The sequence below is a fragment of the Electrona antarctica genome (assembly GCF_951216825.1).
Source record: "Electrona antarctica genome assembly, contig: scaffold_215, whole genome shotgun sequence".
Taxonomy (NCBI): domain Eukaryota; kingdom Metazoa; phylum Chordata; class Actinopteri; order Myctophiformes; family Myctophidae; genus Electrona; species Electrona antarctica.
The window spans coordinates 131,341-153,623 of NW_027638702.1; the positions used below are offsets into that span (position 1 = coordinate 131,341).

At 45.6% G+C, this 22,283-nt stretch overlaps 1 protein-coding gene across 1 annotated transcript; it reads right to left on the reverse strand.

Moving 5' to 3' along the window:
• Positions 1–323: 323 nt before the first annotated feature.
• Positions 324–19,881, reverse strand: LOC306917818 (protein FAM13C-like; the record flags this gene model as incomplete). The annotated part of the gene is made up of 7 exons (XM_079530721.1): positions 324–470; positions 1,451–1,552; positions 3,778–3,977; positions 4,130–4,225; positions 6,300–6,438; positions 8,165–8,313; positions 19,831–19,881. The coding sequence occupies 7 exons, from the start codon at positions 19,879–19,881 to the stop codon at positions 335–337; spliced, it is 873 nt and encodes a 290-aa protein (XP_079386847.1). The 3' UTR covers positions 324–334.
• Positions 19,882–22,283: the final 2,402 nt, after the last annotated feature.

The window sequence follows — 22,283 nt, forward strand, 5'->3', positions numbered from 1 at the left end:
TTAGATGTTGGCCAACCCGCCGAAATAATACAACCTGTGAGTGTGTAGATTCCAACTATCCACAACAATGTGACAGTGGAACTATACAAAAAAAGAAAAAACCCCAAACGCTATGCTCGGACCCAGCCAGCCAGCCAGCCAGCCAGGGACACACATAGCTCCGCATAGGAGTGGTTGCACCACTCAAAAACATCACAGAAGTCTTTAAACGTTTTAAATTAGCCCTCGTCTGGTAGAGTGTACACTTTACACTTTAGGGCACAAGGTTTTATATACACTTTCTTTCTCCTCTGTAAAATATAAGCTTACGATTTATAGGAGCAAGAATGGGGGGTCACTTCCTGTTTGGCGAGGATTTTGTCACTTCCTGTTTGGTGAGGAGGACTTCCAGGAGGCGGAGCTTGGCCTTAAGATGCTTGTATTCCTGGTATTCTGCTGCCATGGGAGAACGGTCTTCTTTCTGACAGATCCTGTGGGACAAAATGAAGGACACATTTAACTTAATATTATTATACTGTACATTAACGTTGTGCAGTGTGGACTTTGTCATTTTAGAATGTAGATAAAAAGCATTATTTTATACCTAGCAGATATGCAAGAAGCTCGTAGCTTCTATGAGCTTGTAGTCTAGTAGCCAAAAAGTGAACCCGGACATGTTGAGTACACCAACGTTTTATGTTAGAAATGTTGAGTATGGGTCCCCAGCATGTAGAAACTGCCGGATGCTAACTTGCATATGTTGAGCAATTTTCATAATAATAATAACAACCTATAGAAGGCAAAATATTCAAATTTTCATCATGCTTTATCTAGCATGTGATGTGTCAAACTGGGGGGTTTTCATGATGCTGAATCCATTTCAAACATTAATTTTGTAAAAAAATACTCATTGGGCATTAAGCCCAATGAGTGTTTTTTTTGCAAAACTAATGCTAATGCCCCCTAGTTTGACACATCACATGCTACATAAAGCATATAGGTTGTTAATGGTATGGTCACATATTATGCCAATTATGAAAATTGCTCAACATATGCAAGTTAGCATCCGGCAGTTTCTACATGCTGGGGACCCATACTCAACATTTATAACATAAAACCTTGGTGTACTCAACATGTCCGGGTTCACAATGGGGCTCTATGGGCTGGCTACTAGACTATTGTAGAGATCTGCCATTTTTATTTCACTGTGTTTGTTTCACTATGAAGAATCAACTGACTGCGAGAAATGTACCCACATTTGATACAGTCTGACAAGATAAACGATACAGAGCCACCTCCCCGACAATATCCCCGGGACAGTTTGTTTATTTTTGGACCACAACTCTTATGTGAGACGATTTTAAGATGACCCTGTGTAATTAGAATAGAATATAAATGTATAGAATTGGCCTCAGTTCTTAATGGGTATAAACTGCATGGCTCTGGGAAGCAGTGCATCTCTCCTCCTCACCTCCCAGTCTGACGCTGAAACTCCTCCTCAAACTCCCTCAGAACTTTGCGGCTTCTCTTCTTCTCCGAGCGCGTCTCCCTCAGACACTGCAGGAGTTCAGACCTGGAGGACACATATTGTACAACGGCTGTAATGCTTGTTTGAAGTATAGAAGAAGCAACGATTAGCGCCGGTCTCAGTCTTCTGCTGCCACAGGGGTTCCCAAGCTGTGGTGCGAGGACCCCTTGTGGTGCGTTCACCCCTTGTGGTGCGTTCACCCCTTGTGGTGCGTTCACCCCTTGTGGTGCGTTCACACCCCTTGTGGTGCGTTCACCCCTTGTGGTGCGTTCACCCCTTGTGGTGCGTTCACCCCTTGTGGTGCGTTCACCCCTTGTGGTGCGTTCACACCCCTTGTGGTGCGTTCACCCCTTGTGGTGCGTTCACCCCTTGTGGTGCGTTCACCCCTTGTGGTGCGTTCACCCCTTGTGGTGCGTTCACCCCTTGTGGTGCGTTCACCCCTTGTGGTGCGTTCACCCCTTGTGGTGCGTTCACCCCTTGTGGTGCGTTCACACCCCTTGTGGTGCGTTCACCCCTTGTGGTGCGTTCACCCCTTGTGGTGCGTTCACCCCTTGTGGTGCGTTCACCCCTTGTGGTGCGTTCACCCCTTGTGGTGCGTTCACACCCCTTGTGGTGCGTTCACCCCTTGTGGTGCGTTCACCCCTTGTGGTGCGTTCACCCCTTGTGGTGCGTTCACACCCCTTGTGGTGCGTTCACCCCTTGTGGTGCGTTCACCCCTTGTGGTGCGTTCACCCCTTGTGGTGCGTTCACCCCTTGTGGTGCGTTCACCCCTTGTGGTGCGTTCACACCCCTTGTGGTGCGTTCACCCCTTGTGGTGCGTTCACCCCTTGTGGTGCGTTCACCCCTTGTGGTGCGTTCACACCCCTTGTGGTGCGTTCACACCCCTTGTGGTGCGTTCACCCCTTGTGGTGCGTTCACACCCCTTGTGGTGCGTTCACCCCTTGTGGTGCGTTCACACCCCTTGTGGTGCGTTCACACCCCTTGTGGTGCGTTCACCCCTTGTGGTGCGTTCACACCCCTTGTGGTGCGTTCACACCCCTTGTGGTGCGTTCACCCCTTGTGGTGCGTTCACCCCTTGTGGTGCGTTCACACCCCTTGTGGTGCGTTCACCCCTTGTGGTGCGTTCACCCCTTGTGGTGCGTTCACACCCCTTGTGGTGCGTTCACACCCCTTGTGGTGCGTTCACCCCTTGTGGTGCGTTCACCCCTTGTGGTGCGTTCACCCCTTGTGGTGCGTTCACCCCTTGTGGTGCGTTCACACCCCTTGTGGTGCGTTCACCCCTTGTGGTGCGTTCACCCCTTGTGGTGCGTTCACACCCCTTGTGGTGCGTTCACCCCTTGTGGTGCGTTCACCCCTTGTGGTGCGTGCACCCCTTGTGGTGCGTTCACCCCTTGTGGTGCGCGAACGCCTTCTAGGGGGTGCGTGACATGAAAAGGGTGGTGGTTTTATGGTGTTATTTAGCACAACCGGCAAAATCCAGTAAACCACTGTTGTAAGGAGATGTATAGAGCAGCTGTGGGAGTATACAGCAGGTGCATGTCTCTCAGTGCAGTGACATTCTGTGATTATTTGCCATAATCATATTTTAAAAATGTATAGTTTTCGGCCAAATACAACGAGACTTAGCGCTGGGGCGTGCGTCAGCTAGGTCAGGAGGTACAGGGGGTGCGTCAGCTAGGTCAGGAGGTACAGGGGGTGCGTCAGCTAGGTCAGGAGGTACAGGGGGTGCGTCAGCTAGGTCAGGAGGTGCAGGGGGTGCGTCAGCTAGGTCAGGAGGTACAGGGGGTGCGTCAGCTAGGTCAGGAGGTACAGGGGGTGCGTCAGCTAGGTCAGGAGGTACAGGGGGTGCGTCAGCTAGGTCAGGAGGTGCAGGGGGTGCGTCAGCTAGGTCAGGAGGTATAGGGGGTGCGTCAGCTAGGTCAGGAGGTACAGGGGGTGCGTCAGCTAGGTCAGGAGGTACAGGGGGTGCACGGCCAATAAAGTTTGGGGACCACTGGTTTAGAGCAAAGAGAGTACAGCCAAGTCTATGGACTTTTAATGTTTGTTTAGGGCACTTTAAACAAACAATGTTTGTATAAACTAGGAGTGATGCGGCCCTCACTTCACACGCCCATATTGATATTAAATACTGTTGTCATAGACTGGCCTCCAAGTATTAGGATTACTAGGATTACTAGGAGTACTAGGAGTACTAGGTAGTACTGAACTAGTACTCTGACAACGTGAAAGACTGACTGACTGACTGACTGACTGACTGACAGACATCGTACCTTGATGCCTCGTGCAGATTGGCCATGTTGAACGCCTGCTGTTGACGGACAGCCTTCACTTCGTCTATCGGGGACACAAAGGCGGGATCACCGTCGTGGTCGCTGTCCTCCTCATTGGTCGCTGGCCGCGTCACTCTCTGAGGGGGCGGGACAGCTTCATAACTCACAGCGTAGTCGTCGTCAGACCCCTCCTCTTCCTCCTACCATGTTAGAACAAGAAAGTCATACTTCATATCAAGGAATATTGTCTGTGTGGCGTGCGTGCGTTCGTGCGTGCGTGCGTGCGTGCGTGCGTGCGTGCGTGCGTGCGTGCGTGCGTGCGTGCGTGCGTGCGTGCGTGCGTGCGCCTTACTATGATGGTAAAAGTAGGGCTGGCACACAGCAGGCGTTTGATCATCTGGTATCTGTCATACAGAGACTTGACCAGGCTGTCAGGCTGCTTAGAACCCTGAGCGAGGAGAGAGAGAGAGAGAGAGAGAGCACAGGTACAGTATGTGAGAGAGAGAGAGAGAGAGAGAGAGCACAGGTACAGTATGTGAGAGAGAGAGAGAGAGAGAGAGAGCACAGGTACAGTATGTGAGAGAGAGAGAGAGCACAGGTACAGTATGTGAGACCGGTCCGGCAGGCAAGTGCATTTGGTCTTCATTAAATATTATTGGCTATTCATGAAGGACAATGCCACTAGCAGCCATGCACTCATTCCGTTTATTGACTGGATATAACATGAATTTGTTCTACAAGAGAGAGTAAGCATTTACTTTTCGGGTAGAAGACGGCCTGTACTGAGACCTTAGTGTGACTGTCAACCCCTGGATAACATGTTAGAACATTGGTTTTCAACCCTTTTCATATCAAGGGCCATTATTTATTCTGCATTTGAGCCACCGCGGACAACCATTTGATGACATTTAGCCTCTCAGACCCAAAAATAAAGATGATTTAGTTATCGTTGGATAAGATTTTGTCCACAATTCCATGCTGTATTGATGTTGTACCATAGGAGACAACAGGCAAACAAGACTTCTTGTAAATTAAGGAACGCAGATCTTTAACAATAATTTAACTCTTGAGAGCGTAACATGAATCCAAATGGACCCTTGCGGGTCCATTTGGTTCATTGTTCACCCTGTGTAGGGTTTCATTTTTAAGAGTTAAAGGTCTATAAGGGTCCATTTGGTTACTAACTCTCCATCATTTAGCTGGGGACCACCTGGGCCTACGGGTTAGATTTGAGGTTCCCAAGGTCGCAGAAAGACGATCACGACGATCGTCTCGTTGCCGCGATCGCAGAGATATAAGGCCCACCCCGAACAGACTTACGATCATCGACGTAGGCGCACGTGAACGTCAAACCTTTGCTTCTGTAGAACGCCACAACGGTAAGGCCTGATTCCGGTCTGATTTTCGGATATGTTATAGAGCTCCCAGAGACGCACGCGTGGAACTGTAGTACGTCCTCGGGCGACCTTTCTAGTCGACATGGCGCGCGCGAACGTTCCACTACACCGAGTGGCGCGCTACGAGCTTGTAGATCTGCTATTTAAAACATTTGCTTCTGTAGAACGCCACAACGGTAAGGCCTTCCGGTCTGATTCTCGGATATGTTATAGAGCTCCCCGAGACGCACGCGTGGAACTGTAGTACGTCCTCGGGCGACCTTTCTAGTCGACATGGCGGGCGCGAACGTTCCACTACACAGAGTGGCGCGCTACGAGCTTGTAGATCTGCTATTTAAAACCTTTGCTTCTGTAGAACGCCACAACGGTAAGGCCTTCCGGTCTGATTTACGGATATGTTATAGAGCTCCCAGAGACGCACGCGTGGAACTGTAGTACGTCCTCGGGCGACCTTTCTAGTCGACATGGCGCGCGCGAACGTTCCACTACACAGAGTGGCGCGCTACGAGCTTGTAGATCTGCTATTTAAAACCTTTGCTTCTGTAGAACGCCACAACGGTAAGGCCTTCCGGTCTGATTTACGGATGTTATAGAGCTCCCAGAGACGCACACGTGGAACTGTAGTACGTCCTCGGGCGACCTTTCTAGTCGACATGGCGGGCACGAACGTTCCACTACACAGAGTGGCGCGCTACGAGCTTGTAGATCTGCTATTTAAAACCTTTGCTTCTGTAGAACGCCACAACGGTAAGGCCTTCCGGTCTGATTTACGGATATGTTATAGAGCTCCCAGAGACGCACGCGTGGAACTGTAGTACGTCTTCGGGCGACCTTTCTAGTCGACATGGCAGGCGCGAACGTTCCACTACACAGAGTGGCGCGCTACGAGCTTGTAGATCTGCTATTTAAAACCTTTGCTTCTGTAGAACGCCACAACGGTAAGGCCTTCCGGTCTGATTTTCGGATATGTTATAGAGCCCAGCAACACCGGCCGACACCTCCAAGGCTTCCTGGGTGATGGCGAGGAGGAGGAGGAGGGCTGCCACGTCACCTCACAGTCCAACTGTCTGTATGTACGCCTCTGCTGTGCCTGAGGGAGGCGCGCGCGCACACACACACACTCACCTGCCCAGGCCATTGATGCCAGACGACCCTCGGGCCAGGCACTGCAGCCTCAGCCTCTCCACGGGATCTGAACTCACACACAGACGTCTCTTGGCGTCCAGCGCCATCTCTCGGTCGTGCCTCGACGTCCTGGCCATGGCTGAACACACAGAGCACATTAATATAATGTGTAACATTATAGTGGATGCAGTTAGCTTAATGCTAATTCCGATTAGCATAGTTAGCTTCTTATCCATGCTACAGTACTTATACCATATCACTCATTTAGTCCGTTTTTAGATCAATAATAAACATTACTGTATTCTGGTGACTGGTTTAGCACAATACAAACTCGGACTCATTACATAACATGCAAATCACACCACCACTCAATATAAAAATAAAACGTTGTCTTATGAAGCAGCATATACTTTGTTTACATTCAGACCCATGGCTTTGTACAACTACTGGCCAAAGTTGAATAATACATGTTCATATTGTTGGAGAGGATTTGAAAGGACTGTAATATATGGACTAGTTCTGTGTTAGTTGTAAGTCATTCGCCCCCGGGGCGTCGGTCAGAACACACTGGACAGGAGAGTGAAGGGGGTTTATGGTAGTTTACTGTATAGTTGTAGGCACAGGCATACAGGCATGGCAATGTGGTGGTATACAGCACTGAGTGCGTGTCAATGTGTGGTTTCTGCAATAAATACAGACAAACAATAATAAGTACGAGTACAGAATTACCATACACTATAACAGGATACTGGAGCACATTAATATCATCATAACATTAGTACACACTACACCTTTCCATGTAAGCTGCCCAATAAGATCAACCATGTATCAATGACTCCATTAATAAGTCTCTGCGGCCCAAATCTGCACTAAATTGGCTTAATTGAACATCAAAGGGCCGACCGCAGCTGCGGGACGTTGCACAATGGCGGCGCCCGTGATATACACATGACCAAACAATTCACAGACCTAACGTGCTGAACACGGAGCTTAACATATACATACACGTCGGTTCTTCCTAAATGCACTCTCCTACATGTTACGGAAACATAGGGAAATATAATGAAGTGACGTGCCGAAGGCACGCAATGTAGGACATTGAATGAAGGAACCAAGTAATCAATCACTGTCACTCAAACCAGCGACGGACTAAACACACAGAAACAGCAGTGACTAAACAGCATACAGAGATGACAGTCAGCAGGCATCACTGAACTAAACAATACACTTACAGTAGTCAAAGACGCACACTGGCACTGCAGTGCTGCACAATGAAGAAAGAATTAGGAGACGAGTGAACTTGTGAGACTTGCATTCACCACTCCGCTCTGACTGGAATAATGACACACAATGCATTGCGCACTTAAGGTGGCAGGTACATGTTGCGCTGAACAGTTCTTAAGGTGGTAATCTTTGGAACCTTTCTAACACATATAGTTGTAAAACATTCACCATAAAAGCCAAAATCGCGACAGAGTCAGCTATTCATTACTAACTATTTCACAGACCTTGATGTGACTGTTAGCTGTGATAAAGTAAAGTAAACAAAGTGATGATGAATGACACGACACGAAACACACACACACGTAGGCTGTAGCTCTTCTCACAACATTGACGACACAGGTCGGTTCTTTATAAACGGGCATTTATTGGGCATTCTTCTCATCCCTCTGCTGTTCCATGCCGTGAGAACTATGTTCACACAAAATAATAAACACATAAACAATCAACAAATTACGTCGCAATACATAATATTGATCAAACAAAGAAATACAAAACATGTAGAAATGCGCGATGCGCAGGTGAACGTGTCCGTCAAAACACCACAATACAACACAACAAAGATAACTCTCAAATAATAATACCTCGTTGGCCGCTTGTTGTGTAAAGAGGTTCTTGATGCTTCTTGAGTTTCATACAGTCCTTTGAATGTCCTTTTGACCGTGTTTAATAACTTTAAACAGTTCAAACACACTACTCTGCTGCGAGTGTGCTTCCTTGTGCAGACCAGAGTCTGAATGAGTGAGAGAAATGTTTGTACCACCTGTGTGCAATGCCAGGCAATCATGGTCCAGTGTTGCTACTGACAGACAGGGAACTTGGTTCTGCCTCAGAAAGTTATCATCACAAAATGTTTACATTTTTAACCTCATATGAAATCAATTATGAACCACATATTTATTATTGTATCATGACATTATTATGAATTATGCTTTATGAACTTATGACCATGAATTGTTGTATTTTAGCTATTTTAGTCTTTTTAAAGTAAGCATTTTAATAGCAGCACTTACATAGGAAGTCAGAGAAACGAATCAAAGAAAAGACCGTCATCTGCCAGTGGAATTCAGAACAGCGCCACAGCCCATCCACATGTATGAAGGCATATGCCTCTCCCCTCCTCTCCTCTCCTCTCTTTTTGAATGAACAGACAAAACACAAAACACAACATGTTCATTAATGTTATTCTTCACAAACTAGACATTTTATTCATATTTAGAAAATGCAGAATCCAATGGCGTCGGTCTGGGCTCTCCACGCCGTTTGCAAAGGTCAATGGTCAGCAAAAAGACTGCCTCCTCTCTCCCCTCTCTCCACAGAAGTGAAAACAGACAAAACACACCTTTAAAATATGTTCCCTAACCCTATTCTTCGCAAACGAGACATTTTATTCATATTTAGAGCGTCCCAAATTCAATGGGGCCGGTCTCGACTTTCCAGGACATTTGCAAAGGTCAATGGTCAGCAAAAAGACTGCAACGGTGACCCTTTGGGCCAAATTCTTAAAAAAACGGGGTGATATATATTTTTAAAAATATGTAAGAACCTCCAATATCCATATTCAGGTCATGTCGAATCCAATGGAACCGGTCTCGAATTTCCACGACGTTTGCAAAGGTCAAAGGTCAGCCGAAAGACTGCCACGGTGACCTTTGGGCCAAATGCCTTAACAATTAAGTGATAGATATTTTTTTAAATATGTAACACCCCCGAATATCCATATTCAGGCCATGGCGAATAAAATGGCGTTGGTCGCGATTTTGTGGGACTCTTACAAGCGTCCGATAAAGGGAACTACACTGCAATGCTAGGCCTCGGGTCAGATTTGAGGTTCCCGAGGTCGCAGAAAAAAACTCAGACCATCACGAAGATCGGCTCGTCGCCGCGATCGCAGAGGTGTTCGGCCCATCCCGAACAGACTTACGATCGTCGTCGTAGGCGCGCGTGAACGTCAAACTTTGAAATGATTTTCGGATATGTTATAGAGCTCCCGGAGACGCACGCATGGATCTGTAGAACGTCCTCGGGCGACCTTTCTAAGAGGCACGGTCTCGTTTCACTTTTTCAGCCAGGACGCTGTTAGAGTCTATGGGTCTATGACGTGTCTGCATGCACAGAGCCAAAGTGAAGGACGTTTTGTACGACTGTCGGAGGCGTACGTCCGAGACACCTAACCGTTCGTCTCGGCTGGCTCTCCGACATATCCGAACGTCGGACCGTGATGTTTTATCGTTGGCGCGTTGTAGCGCGTCAAAGTCGGCAATTTGTAGGCGTTCGTTCAAGGCTACCGCCGCGGCCGTATGTCCGTTTGGCCCGAAACCTATACGGCTGCGATCGGGGCCGCGACCCGGCCGCGGTGATGGTCTCGGATTTGTTCTGCGACTTTTGAGACTTTTCTCGCTAACTTACTTTGTGGGAGCAGTTTATGCTAATGAAGGGCGTGGTTCCGGCTACTTTGTGGGTGTGGGTTATGCAAATTTGATGGGCGTGGTTTCGGCTACTTTGTGGGTGTGGTATATGCAAATTAGTGGGTGTCACTTATGTAAATTAGTGGGTGTCACCCCGCCTACTTTGTGGGAGTGGTTTATGCAAATGAAGGGTGTGGTTCCTGCTACTTTGTGGGTGTGGGCTATGCAAATTAGTTGGTCATTATGCAAATGAGTGGGTGTCGCCCGCCTACATTGTTGGAGCGGTTTATGCAAATGAAGGGCGTGTTTCGGCTACTTTGTGGGATTGGCTTATGCAAATGATGGGGAGTGGTATGCAAATGAAGGGGCGTGGTATGCAAATGAAGGGGAGTGGTATGCAAATGAAGGTGCGTGGTATGCAAATGAAGGGGAGTGGTATGCAAATGAAGGGGCATGGTTCCGGCTACTTTGTGGGATTAGTTTATGCAAATGAAGGTGCGTGGTATGCAAATGAAGGGGAGTGGTATGCAAATGAAGGGGAGTGGTATGCAGATGAAGGTGCGTGGTATGCAAATGAAGGGGAGTGGTATGCAAATGAAGGGCATGTTTCGGCTACTTTGTGGGATTAGTTTATGCAAATGAAGGGGTGTGGTATGCAAATGAAGGGGTGTGGTATGCAAATGAAGGGGAGTGGTATGCAAATGAAGGGGCATGGTTCCGGCTACTTTGTGGGATTAGTTTATGCAAATGAAGGTGCGTGGTATGCAAATGAAGGGGCATGGTTCCGGCTACTTTGTGGGATTATCTTATGCAAATGAAGGTGCGTGGTATGCAAATGAAGGTGCGTGGTATGCAAATGAAGGGGAGTGGTATGCAAATGAAGGGGAGTGGTATGCAAATGAAGGGCGTGTTTCGGCTACTTTGTGGGATTTGCTTATGCAAATTAAGGGGATTGGTATGCAAATGAAGGGGCATGGTTCCGGCTACTTTGTGGGATTAGTTTATTACGCCCCCTGCATACCAAGTAGCTGAAACACGCCCTTCATTTGCATACCACTCCCCTTCATTTGCATACCACGCACCTTCATTTGCATACCACGCACCTTCATTTGCATACCATGCCCCTTCATTTGCATACTACTCCCCTTCATTTGCATACCACGCACCTTCATTTGTATAAACTAATCCCACAAAGTAGCCGGAACCATGCCCCTTCATTTGCATACTACGCCCCTTCATTTGCATAAGCCGATCGCACAAAGTAGCCGAAACACGCCCTTCATTTGCATACCACGCACCTTCATTTGCATACTACGCCCCTTCATTTGCATAAACTAATCCCACAAAGTAGCCAAAACACGCCCTTCATTTGCATACCATGCCCCTTCATTTGCATACCACGCACCTTCATTTGCATACTACTCCCCTTCATTTGCATACCACTCCCCTTCATTTGCATACCACTCCCCTTCATTTGCATACTACGCCCCTTCATTTGCATAAGCCGATCCCACAAAGTAACCGAAACACGCCCTTCATTTGAATACCACTCCCCTTCATTTGCATACCATGCCCCTTCATTTGCATACCATGCCCCTTCATTTGCATACCACTCCCCTGCATTTGCATACCATGCCCCTTCATTTGCATACCACTCCCCTTCATTTGCATACTACGCCCCATCATTTGCATACCACGCACCTTCATTTGCATAAACTAATCCCACAAAGTAGCCGGAACCATGCCCCTTCATTTGCATACCACTCCCCTTCATTTGCATACCATGCCCCTTCATTTGCATACCACTCCCCTTCATTTGCATACTACGCCCCTTAATTTGCATAAGCCGCTCCCACAAAGTAGCCGAAACACGCCCTTCATTTGCATACTACTCCCCTTAATTTGCATACCACGCACCTTCATTTGTATAAACTAATCCCACAAAGTAGCCGGAACCATGCCCCTTCATTTGCATACTACGCCCCTTCATTTGCATAAGCCGATCGCACAAAGTAGCCGAAACACGCCCTTCATTTGCATACCATGCCCCTTCATTTGCATACCACGCACCTTCATTTGCATACTACTCCCCTTCATTTGCATACCATGTCCCTTCATTTGCATACCATAACCCTTCATTTGCATACCACTCCCCTTCATTTGCATACCACGCACCGTCATTTGCATAAACGAATCCCACAAAGTAGCCGAAACACGCCCTTCATTTGCATACCACTCCCCTTCATTTGCATACCACGCCCCTTCATTTGCATACTACGCCCCTTCATTTGCATAAGCCGATCCCATAAAGTAGCCGAAACACGCCCTTCATTTGCATACCACTCCCCTTCATTTGCATACCACGCCCCTTCATTTGCATACCATGCCCCTTCATTTGCATACCACTCCCCTTCATTTGCATACTACGCCCCTTAATTTGCATAAGCCGCTCCCACAAAGTAGCCGAAACACGCCCTTCATTTGCATACTACTCCCCTTAATTTGCATACCACGCACCTTCATTTGTATAAACTAATCCCACAAAGTAGCCGGAACCATGCCCCTTCATTTGCATACTACGCCCCTTCATTTGCATAAGCCGATCGCACAAAGTAGCCGAAACACGCCCTTCATTTGCATACCATGCCCCTTCATTTGCATACCACTCCCCTGCATTTGCATACTACGCCCCTTCATTTGCATAAACTAATCCCACAAAGTAGCCGAAACACGCCCTTCATTTGCATACCATGCCCCTTCATTTGCATACCACTCCCCTTCATTTGCATACTACGCCCCTTAATTTGCATAAGCCGCTCCCACAAAGTAGCCGAAACACGCCCTTCATTTGCATACTACTCCCCTTAATTTGCATACCACGCACCTTCATTTGTATAAACTAATCCCACAAAGTAGCCGGAACCATGCCCCTTCATTTGCATACTACGCCCCTTCATTTGCATAAGCCGATCGCACAAAGTAGCCGAAACACGCCCTTCATTTGCATACCATGCCCCTTCATTTGCATACCACTCCCCTGCATTTGCATACTACGCCCCTTCATTTGCATAAACTAATCCCACAAAGTAGCCGAAACACGCCCTTCATTTGCATACCACGCCCCTTCATTTGCATACCACACCCTTCATTTGCATAAGCCAATCCCACAAAGTAGCCGAAACACGCCCTTCATTTGCATAAGCCACTCCCGCAAAGTAGTCGAAACCACACCCACAAAGCAGGTGGGACGCAGCCTACTTATTTGCATAAGCAAAATGTGAGGTGTGTGTGTGTGTGTGTGTGTGTGTAGTAGTAGTAGTAGTAGTAGTAGTAGTAGTAGTACAACATACGAGATGATGCCTGATCTTCTGACATCCATAGTTGGTTGACTGGATGGCGTTGTCCTCACCTGGAGAGAAATGCCCCCGGAAATATGATCCATCCATCCATCCATCCATCCATCCATCCATCCATTCATTCATTCATTTATTTATTTATTTATTTATTTATTCATTCATTCATTCATTCATTCATTCATTCATTCATTCATTCATTCATTCATTCCCCCCGGAAATAAATAAATAAACAAGGATAATCATCCATCCATGTGTGACTTGTTTGACACACATCATGTCATGTCATGTCATGTCTGTCTATAGCAAGAGGTGGGGGGGGGGGGGGGGGGGCAGACAGCACTAATATAATAAACAAACGTGAACGGAGCACTGCTGCCAACATAGTACACGCATATAGTGGCCATACTGGCATAGTCACCATAGCCTGGTCAAGGTTTCCCCTTGGTGGACGTGTCATTTCCAACTATTGCCAGCGCGTCCGGGACGGCGGCCCGGTTCGAACGAGATTCCCCCCGTCCGAAACGGACAAGGGACGGCCGAGATAGGGCCGGGGACCCCCGCGGACCCCCTCCGCGGACCCCCGGCGGACCCCCGGCCCTATGGAGGGGCCGGGATTGATTTATCCTTAGTCCTTGTCTTGACTTTTGACTTGTTGACTAAAAGGTAAAGTGTGATTTATTTTTGATTTATCTCAGTCCTTTGACTAAAAGGTAAAGTGTGATTTATTTGGATTTATCCTTATTATTGTGAAAGATGTCCCCCAAATGTAAATTATTAATTTATTATTATTATTTTAATAATTATTATAAATGTGCAAAAAAAATATATATAATTTATTTTACATGATTTCCTCTGATGAGTCCTAGTAGTAAAAAGTAGTAGTAAGGTTGAAATCGTTTTTTTGCAAGTAGAAATTAATCCGGGTTTTACAGGGTTAGTCATTCATTCATTCATTCATTCATTCCCCCCGGAAATAAATAAATAAACACGGCTAATCATCCATCCATGTGTGACAATTGTTTGACACACATCATGTCATGTCATGTCTATCTATAGCAAGAGGTGGAATTGCGTCAGATCTTCTACACAAAGCAAAACAAAAGGGAGCAGTGCACCACCCTGTGGCAACAACTGGCACTGCTGACTGTTACAAATTGACAGAGTGGATTATCTTGGATTACGTCCGCCAACATACATTCCAATAGTACATTTACTTGACTAAAAGGTAAAGAGTGATTTATTTTGATTTATTTATTCTGGATCCTTAGTCCTTGGTCCGAGGTCACGAATCTTGACTTGTCTCGAACCAGCGTCTTCTCACACCATCAGCAACTGCCAGAACCACTGAGCCATCGTGGAATACTCTTAACCATGGATTTGGGGTAATTTTATCTTTTAGTTTTTTTGGAAGGGAAGACAAAAATAAATAAAGTCTATTTTACCAATGCAAAGGGTGAAATATTGTCATAATGTACGTTGTGTTTGTTTTGGAAAGGAAAAAGGGTTTTAATGTACTTTTTACTGACGTTAGGGTAGAGTTTGTTTTAACAGTACAGGACTCTCTCTCTCACACACACACCAGAGACTGGCAGCTGATTGGCTCATTCAGGGTTGCCAGGTTGGTGGCTGTCAGGTTGTCTAATGCCTGCTGCCTTGTGTGTGTGTGTGTGTGTGTGTGTGTGTGTGTGTGTGTGTGTGTGTGTGTGTGTGTGTGTGAACCAGCTACACTGGCATTTAAACACATTCATATTGTAACTGTTGCCACTATAGGTGATATAGTTTGCTTTATTCCTAAAAGGTCCAAGTTCATAATGAAGAAGTTCATAATTAAGTCACATTTACGTTTAAAACATTATTTCATGTATTTGTGTCAAGTTGTAATGCTTTTATTTTGAAGAGTCAAAGTCATGTTCCGTGTCTCGTTTGGTCTGCTCATGTAAATTGGGTACACAGGTTGCTAGCAGCAGCAGGTTGCAGCAGCTCCTTTTGCACTGGTCACACAAAGAGACTAAGTTACAAGAGACTGTCATAAGAAAGGTTATAAGGACCTAAGACTGAAGAGATTCCCTTCTTTGTTATTTGCACGCAGCAGCCAACGAGGTATTTGTTGTTTGTTTTATGTCTGTATTTTACTTTGGTAAAATCTTTGCATCTACATGCTGTGCATGTCATGTCGTATTTATGTTAATTGTAACGTGCTTGTTTTATTGTATTGTGTATAGTTTTCACGGTGAATTTGGAGGATCCACAAGTCTTCAAATAAATCACTTTCAAGGAAACCACTTGTGTCTGTCTGTGCTCGGAGGGAGTTACACATATAATATGACAGCACCACACACACACACACACACACACACACACACACACACACCGAGGCATTGCCTAAAACACATTAAAACACTCAAACATTCCAGGTGACTAAAATGTGACTAAATGAAAACTATTCAAGGGACTGAAATGAGTTTGCTGCCAAAAACACAACACTGCATGATGTCATTTCCCCAGAGAGCAGACACGGTCCCCACAGGACAGGTCAGGTCAAAGGTCATTCCGACTGACTGACAGACAGACAGACAGAGAGTCAGTCGGTCAGAAACTCAGCTAGTCACTCGATTGATTCATTTACAAACACACAAGTTGTGTGTTTGTGTGTGTGTGTGTGTGTGTGTGTGCGCGCTCGCGCGTAAATGGTGCATTTATATAGCGCCTTTATCCAAGGCGCTTTACATAGATTGTGCATTACATTCACACATTCATACACCGATTTCGGCGGAAGCCATGCAAGGTAACAACCAGCACATCGGGAGCAATTTGGGGTTCAGTGTCTTGCCCAAGGACACTTCGACATGAGGAGCCGGGATTCCAACCGCCGACCCATGGATCATTGGACGACCTGCTCTACCTCCTGAGCCACAGCCGCCCCATACGCCGCGCGTATGTGTGTCAAGACATTTTATTAGCAACTACACACACCTGTTGCAAGGTCCCCTTTTGGTGTTTTAAACGTTTACTGGGGACCCCCTGGAAATCCCACAAGGGCCCCTGGTGGTCCACGGACCCCGAATTGAGGAGCACTGGCATACATTCTAAGCATTTATGCTCAGTTAGCTTTTATAAATGTCACTTTAAACGTGAAAACAGACTGCGCTGCTGTCTAGTCATGTGCAAACCATTGTGATGTTGCATTACCTACGTTTACTGGGGACCCCCTGGACAACCCCCAAGGGCCCCTGGGGGGTCACCGGACCCCGAATTGAGAAGCACTGGCATACATTCTAAGCATTTATGCTCAGTTAGCTTTTATAAATGTCACTTTAAACGTGAAAACAGACTTCGCTGCTGTCTAGTCGTGTTCAAACCATTGTGATGTTGCATTACCTACGTTTACTGGGGACCCCCTGGACAACCCCCAAGGGCCCCTGGGGGTCACCGGACCCTGAATTGAGAAGCACTGGCATACATTCTAAGACAGACATGTCTGTCTGTCTAAAATAGCAGATCTACAAGCGCGTAGCGCGGCACCGAGTGCCGCGCTACGAGCTTGTAGGTCTGCTATTTTGGGGGCCACTGTCTGTCTGTCTGTCTGTCTGTCTAAAATAGCAGATCTACAAGCTCGTAGCGCGGCACCGAGTGCCGCGCTACGAGCTTGTAGGTCTGCTATTTTTGGGGGCCAATGTGTGTCTGTCTGTCTGTCTGTCTGTCTGACAATCTGTCTTGTCTGTCTGTCTGTCTAAAATAGCAGATCTACAAGCTCGTAGCGCGGCACCGAGTGCCGCGCTACGAGCTTGTAGGTCTGCTATTTTTGGGGGCCACTGTCTGTCTGTCTAACAATCTGTCTTGTCTGTCTGTCTGTCTGTCTGTCTGTCTGTCTAAAATAGCAGATCTACAAGCTCGTAAGTGCCGCGCTATGAGCTTGTAGATCTGCTATTTTTCAATAGCTAAAGCATAACATAATGCTAACACCAAAAGGGGTTCCCGCCCAGAATGGGTTAATATTCGGGCCTGCCAACCTGCACATCGGGAGTAATTAGGGGTTCAGAGTCTTGCTCAAAGACACTTCGACACCAACTCTGGGGGAGCCCAGTATCAAACTAGGAACCTTGCAGTTCACCATCAGTCCCCTCTACCGGCCACTCTACCCCTAGGCCACTGCCGCCCCAGTAGTAAGCCTATGAATATTGTCTGATGAACCAATTAAAAAAGTCTACCAACAGAACCTAGTAAATTCACACTTTTTGGGCATGCTGTGGCCAAGTCCTAAACCAGACTTCATATCCAGGAACTTGGAGGAAATGCTACCATTTCCCTCTGTACTCCAGGACCTGGCTAAGATATGTATGCACTTCATTTAGCAGAGAATATCTCAACTGTTCTTGGCTAATATGACCGCTGCAAACAACTTAGGAACTGTGAAAAATACCCGGAAATGACCACACCAGACGGCTACTTCAAACATGGCTCTATCTTCTAAACTGTTTGTGCGACAGATTTCCTGAGATGCTCAAAATGTTCAGAATACTCAGAATACAATAGACCATTATGCACACGGCGGTCATCTTTCCACAAGTTAATGGCAGGGTGGAAACTAGCCGCAATTTGCCATTGACCGCCTATACGTACATCCAAACAGACAAAGTCCTATCTAATTGTATTAAATTATGTCAAACTCACTAACATTGCAGCTGTACGAAAAGCTTGAATGATGCTCTTTCTATCTGCAAAGTGTTTGTTTCATAAAAATCCACCATAATCTTAACCCATTCTGGGCGGGAACCCCTTTTGGTGTTTTAAGCATTATGTTATACTTTAGCTATTGAAAAATAGCAGATCTTATCCTGTGTTTGATAAACTTTCAGAGTGAACGTTTTTAACTCAAATCTTTGCTTCTGAGGGGGTCCCTGCCTGGCCCTGGAACAACATATTTTCAGATGGGGGTCGGTGGCCAATTACATATCTTTTTTGGGGTCCTTGACATGAAACTTTTTTAACACAACTGACATAGAAACATGGGTTTTTCACAGAACTGTCAGGATTTAGAAGACATTTGTAGAATCGATGGTAGGTCTAACTGGGTTAATAAGGCCGGTTCAATGCAGGTTTGATGTTATGAAATATCGTTACGCACGTTTGCACTGTTTTTCTCCATGCGTCTGCATTCGCATTGGAATGTTTCATGCTGCAGCAGGTGCAGGGTTCCCTTGCTTGCTTTTGCAGGCATATACTGTGGAAATGTCTTATTAACCCTATAGTGTCCTCATTCTGGGGCGAACATTCAGCAAAGATATCCAATCTAAGATATGTAGCAGCAATCGTATCTACAGCTAAAGGATTGAGGGGAAAAGGTGAGCTTGTGGATCAGATTTCAAGGAGATTTGGTGTAGAGGGGAAAAAGGAGTGGACCAAGTATAGAGCCCTGGGAGCCCCAGGTCATCTAAACTAATATTACTAATAGGCCTACTGTATATTACTAGCACATTTTAAGTGGTTGTACTAGTAGATGTCAGTTCCAAGACAATAACGCATTATGTTTTCTGCATATTGGTCAGAAAATATAGTCTGGGTTCCAGCCTCATTTGCTGCGTTCTGCGGATCTGAAGGGAAGTTGTATTTATACAACGCAGTTTCGGGAGAAGAGACCTCCTTCCGCTTGACCTTAACCACTCCTCCCTCCTTATCAACCACTCCTCCCTCCTTATCAACAACTCCTCCCTCCTTATCAACCACTCCTCCCTCCTTATCAACAACTCCTCCCTCCTTATCAACCACTCCTCCCTCCTTATCAACCACTCCTCCCTCCTTATCAACAACTCCTCCCTCCTTATCAACCACTCCTCCCTCCTTATCAACAACTCCTCCCTCCTTATCAACAACTCCTCCCTCCTTATCAACCACTCCTCCCTCCTTATCAACAACTCCTCCCTCCTTATCAACAACTCCTCCCTCCTTATCAACCACTCCTCCCTCCTTATCAACCACTCCTCCCTCATTATCAACAACTTAATTTTTCAGAAAGTATTTATTTAAAGGTCTTAAGCTCGGCCCGTGACAATAAAGTACTATAGACGAATAACAGTTTAAGTCCAAATTTTATTCTGACCCCTCCCCGAAAAGGCCTCGTTGTCCTGACCCCTTATCCACCATTTATACATTATGGATAATTAGTGTGGACAAAAAAATATTTTGATGCTTTAATTAGAAAGTTAGAGGTTTTCCTCTTTCAAATGATTTGTTCGGCCCAAATAATTGCGTTTATTGTCATGATTTGTCAGGAGTCGAGTTGGCCTTATCTTGTCCGAGGCATAAAGGTCTTTAAATAAATACTTTCTGAAACGTCTATGGGAAAAATGAATGGGAAATTCATTCGTCGTTCTGAAAGGGGGCGGGACTGCGACGCTCAATAATTAGGGGTTCAGTGTCTTGCTCAAGGACACAAGAGGAGTCGGAGTTCGAACCAGGAACCGTCTTCTTCCCAAACGGTCACTCTACCTCCTGAGCAACCGCCACAGTGCCGTCAAAGTGGCAGCGGTGTGATTTCATTCTTTTGTTTCCTTCCTTTTTGTCTGTATTGTTTTTTTTTGTGGTTTTCGCCTTTATTTTATATTTTTTATGGAGGGACAGACAGTAGGCTGACAGGAAATGGGGAGGATGAGGGGGATGACATGCAGTAAAGGCCGTCTGGATCGGGAGTCGAACCCACGGCACACTGCCAGACTGGGTTACCAGCCAAGGTGCCTGGACCATTGAGCCATGGCCCAGGCCTTTTGTCTGTATTGTTGATTGAATGTTTCATTTTCCTTACTAATATACTAAAAGAGTTCCTTTTGTTAATACAACATATAATAAACAGTAAACACGATACGAGACGTAGTTTAGCAAAAATATTTATTTTCAACTTTTGTGTTTACAAAATTACAGAAGGAAAGAGAATTGCACGATGCGAGAAGACACTGTCAGGGAATGCAATATTTGAAGACTGTAATTCTCTCAGGCAAAATCAACACAATAGAGACGTCGAACCCAACGAGGCGTGCTCTGAAACCAAACATTCGACAGCTCAAGGTGGAGGACCACAAGCATGACTTCACTCCTAATCTTAAAGATGGAGTGCCGTGATTTTTGTATTAATATTTCCAGTTTTCCATGTGTTTATGAGGTGACGGTACTTCATAAGACCCCTTGGTGTGGTTGTTATGTGCAATGATGTCTTCCCCTTTGTATTTAGGGTTTCTTCCTGGAGGCTGAAACCTTGACAGTCAAACTGTGATATAGTGACATCACAATATCATCCCCCTCCCCTAACCCCTCCCCCTTTATCATACAACCACAGCTGTGGGTGTGGCTTCGGTTCAGGTGGATCACCGCCCACCAGGCAAACCAGGCATACTTAATTAACTGGTGGGCGTGTCCACATAAAAATGGCATTTTAACAAATACTGTACACTTTTTTTTTGAAAAAAAACAATCTTCCTCCTTAATAATAATAATAATACCTGATAATCATGTTTTAGGGTGGGGGAAAAAATCACAGCACTCCATCTTTAAAGGACAGTTGTAGTTGCAACAAAGATTGTTGGATTCATTCATGAATCCACTTCAATACACTGTCAGCAGTTACACTGACTTTGTTTTCAAAAATGCATGTTGTTTTGTTTTTTTGGTCAGTAGAAAGAACACAAAATCTCCTTGTATACACTGACACCACGGCGCCTCAAACTGTGACTCCGCCCACAACCGGGGGAAGTTGTGATTTGCGCTCGTTCACTGCAATGCAATTTGCGGCATTTTCAAAACAATATTGAGCAGAGTATAGCGATTATCAAACGTATTTGCAATGCCATACGTTGAAAGATCTGTTGCCCGTGGACAAGGCACGCTATACCTCCGCAAGTTAGATAGCATCGGCATAGATGTTTGTCCGTATGTGATTAAGGATTGGACCAAGTTGCATTGGCAGCCATAGAAAATTCTTACCCCAGGCTAAAACCGGATGTGACGTTTTTGGGTGTTCCTGTCTAGCGTGGTGTCAGTGTGTTTTTGGGCGTTCCTGTCTAGCGTGGTGTCAGTGTGTTTTTGGGTGTTCCTGTCTAGCGTGGTGTCAGTGTGTTTTTGGGCGTTCCTGTCTAGCGTGGTGTCAGTGTATACAGTCCATAAAAAAAGGTTGAAGAATAGGAAGCCTATCAAGACTTACCCTTTGGTGAATGTTTAGAAAGAAAGTTCCACAATTAGGTTATTACCATCACTGGTCCACGGTAGACCATACTTTGGATTACATTACAACATTTGAATGTTTTTTTTTCTGCCGTGTAAAATAACATTTAAATTATATTAGTCACAGTGCAAACAAAAAAAACACAGTACAGTATTTACAAATTGAATTATATATTTGCACACATTTTCACATAGATTTTCAAGTTAAGACTTTGGCTGCTTCACTTTTTACAGCAGAAACAAAAACTAAAATGACAAACATGCAGTGGTGGAAAAAGTACTCAATTGTTTTACTTAAGTAAAAATACCAATACTGCAAATTAGAACTACTTCGTTAAAAGGAAAAGTACGGAATTGAAAATGTACTTGAGTAAAAGTACAAAAGTATCGGCATCAAAATGTACTTAAAGTACTAAAAGTAAAAGTATTCATATTGCAGAATGTCCCATTTCACAAGTTCAAAATGTGTAGAAAACCTATTGAAAATAGCCAATCTACAAGCTCTCAATGCGTCGCAACGCGACGCATTGTGAGCTTGTAGATCGGCTATTTTCAAATGGCCGAAATGTATAGGGTTCAAGTGGTTAATGTATGTTTTCTAATGAAAATTTAAATCGCCAAAGTAGTCCGAGATGTAGTGGAGTAAAAGTAAAAGTACTGGAAATTGGAAATACTCAAGTAAAGTACAAATACCTCAACATTGTACTTAAGTACTTCAGTAATAGTACTTA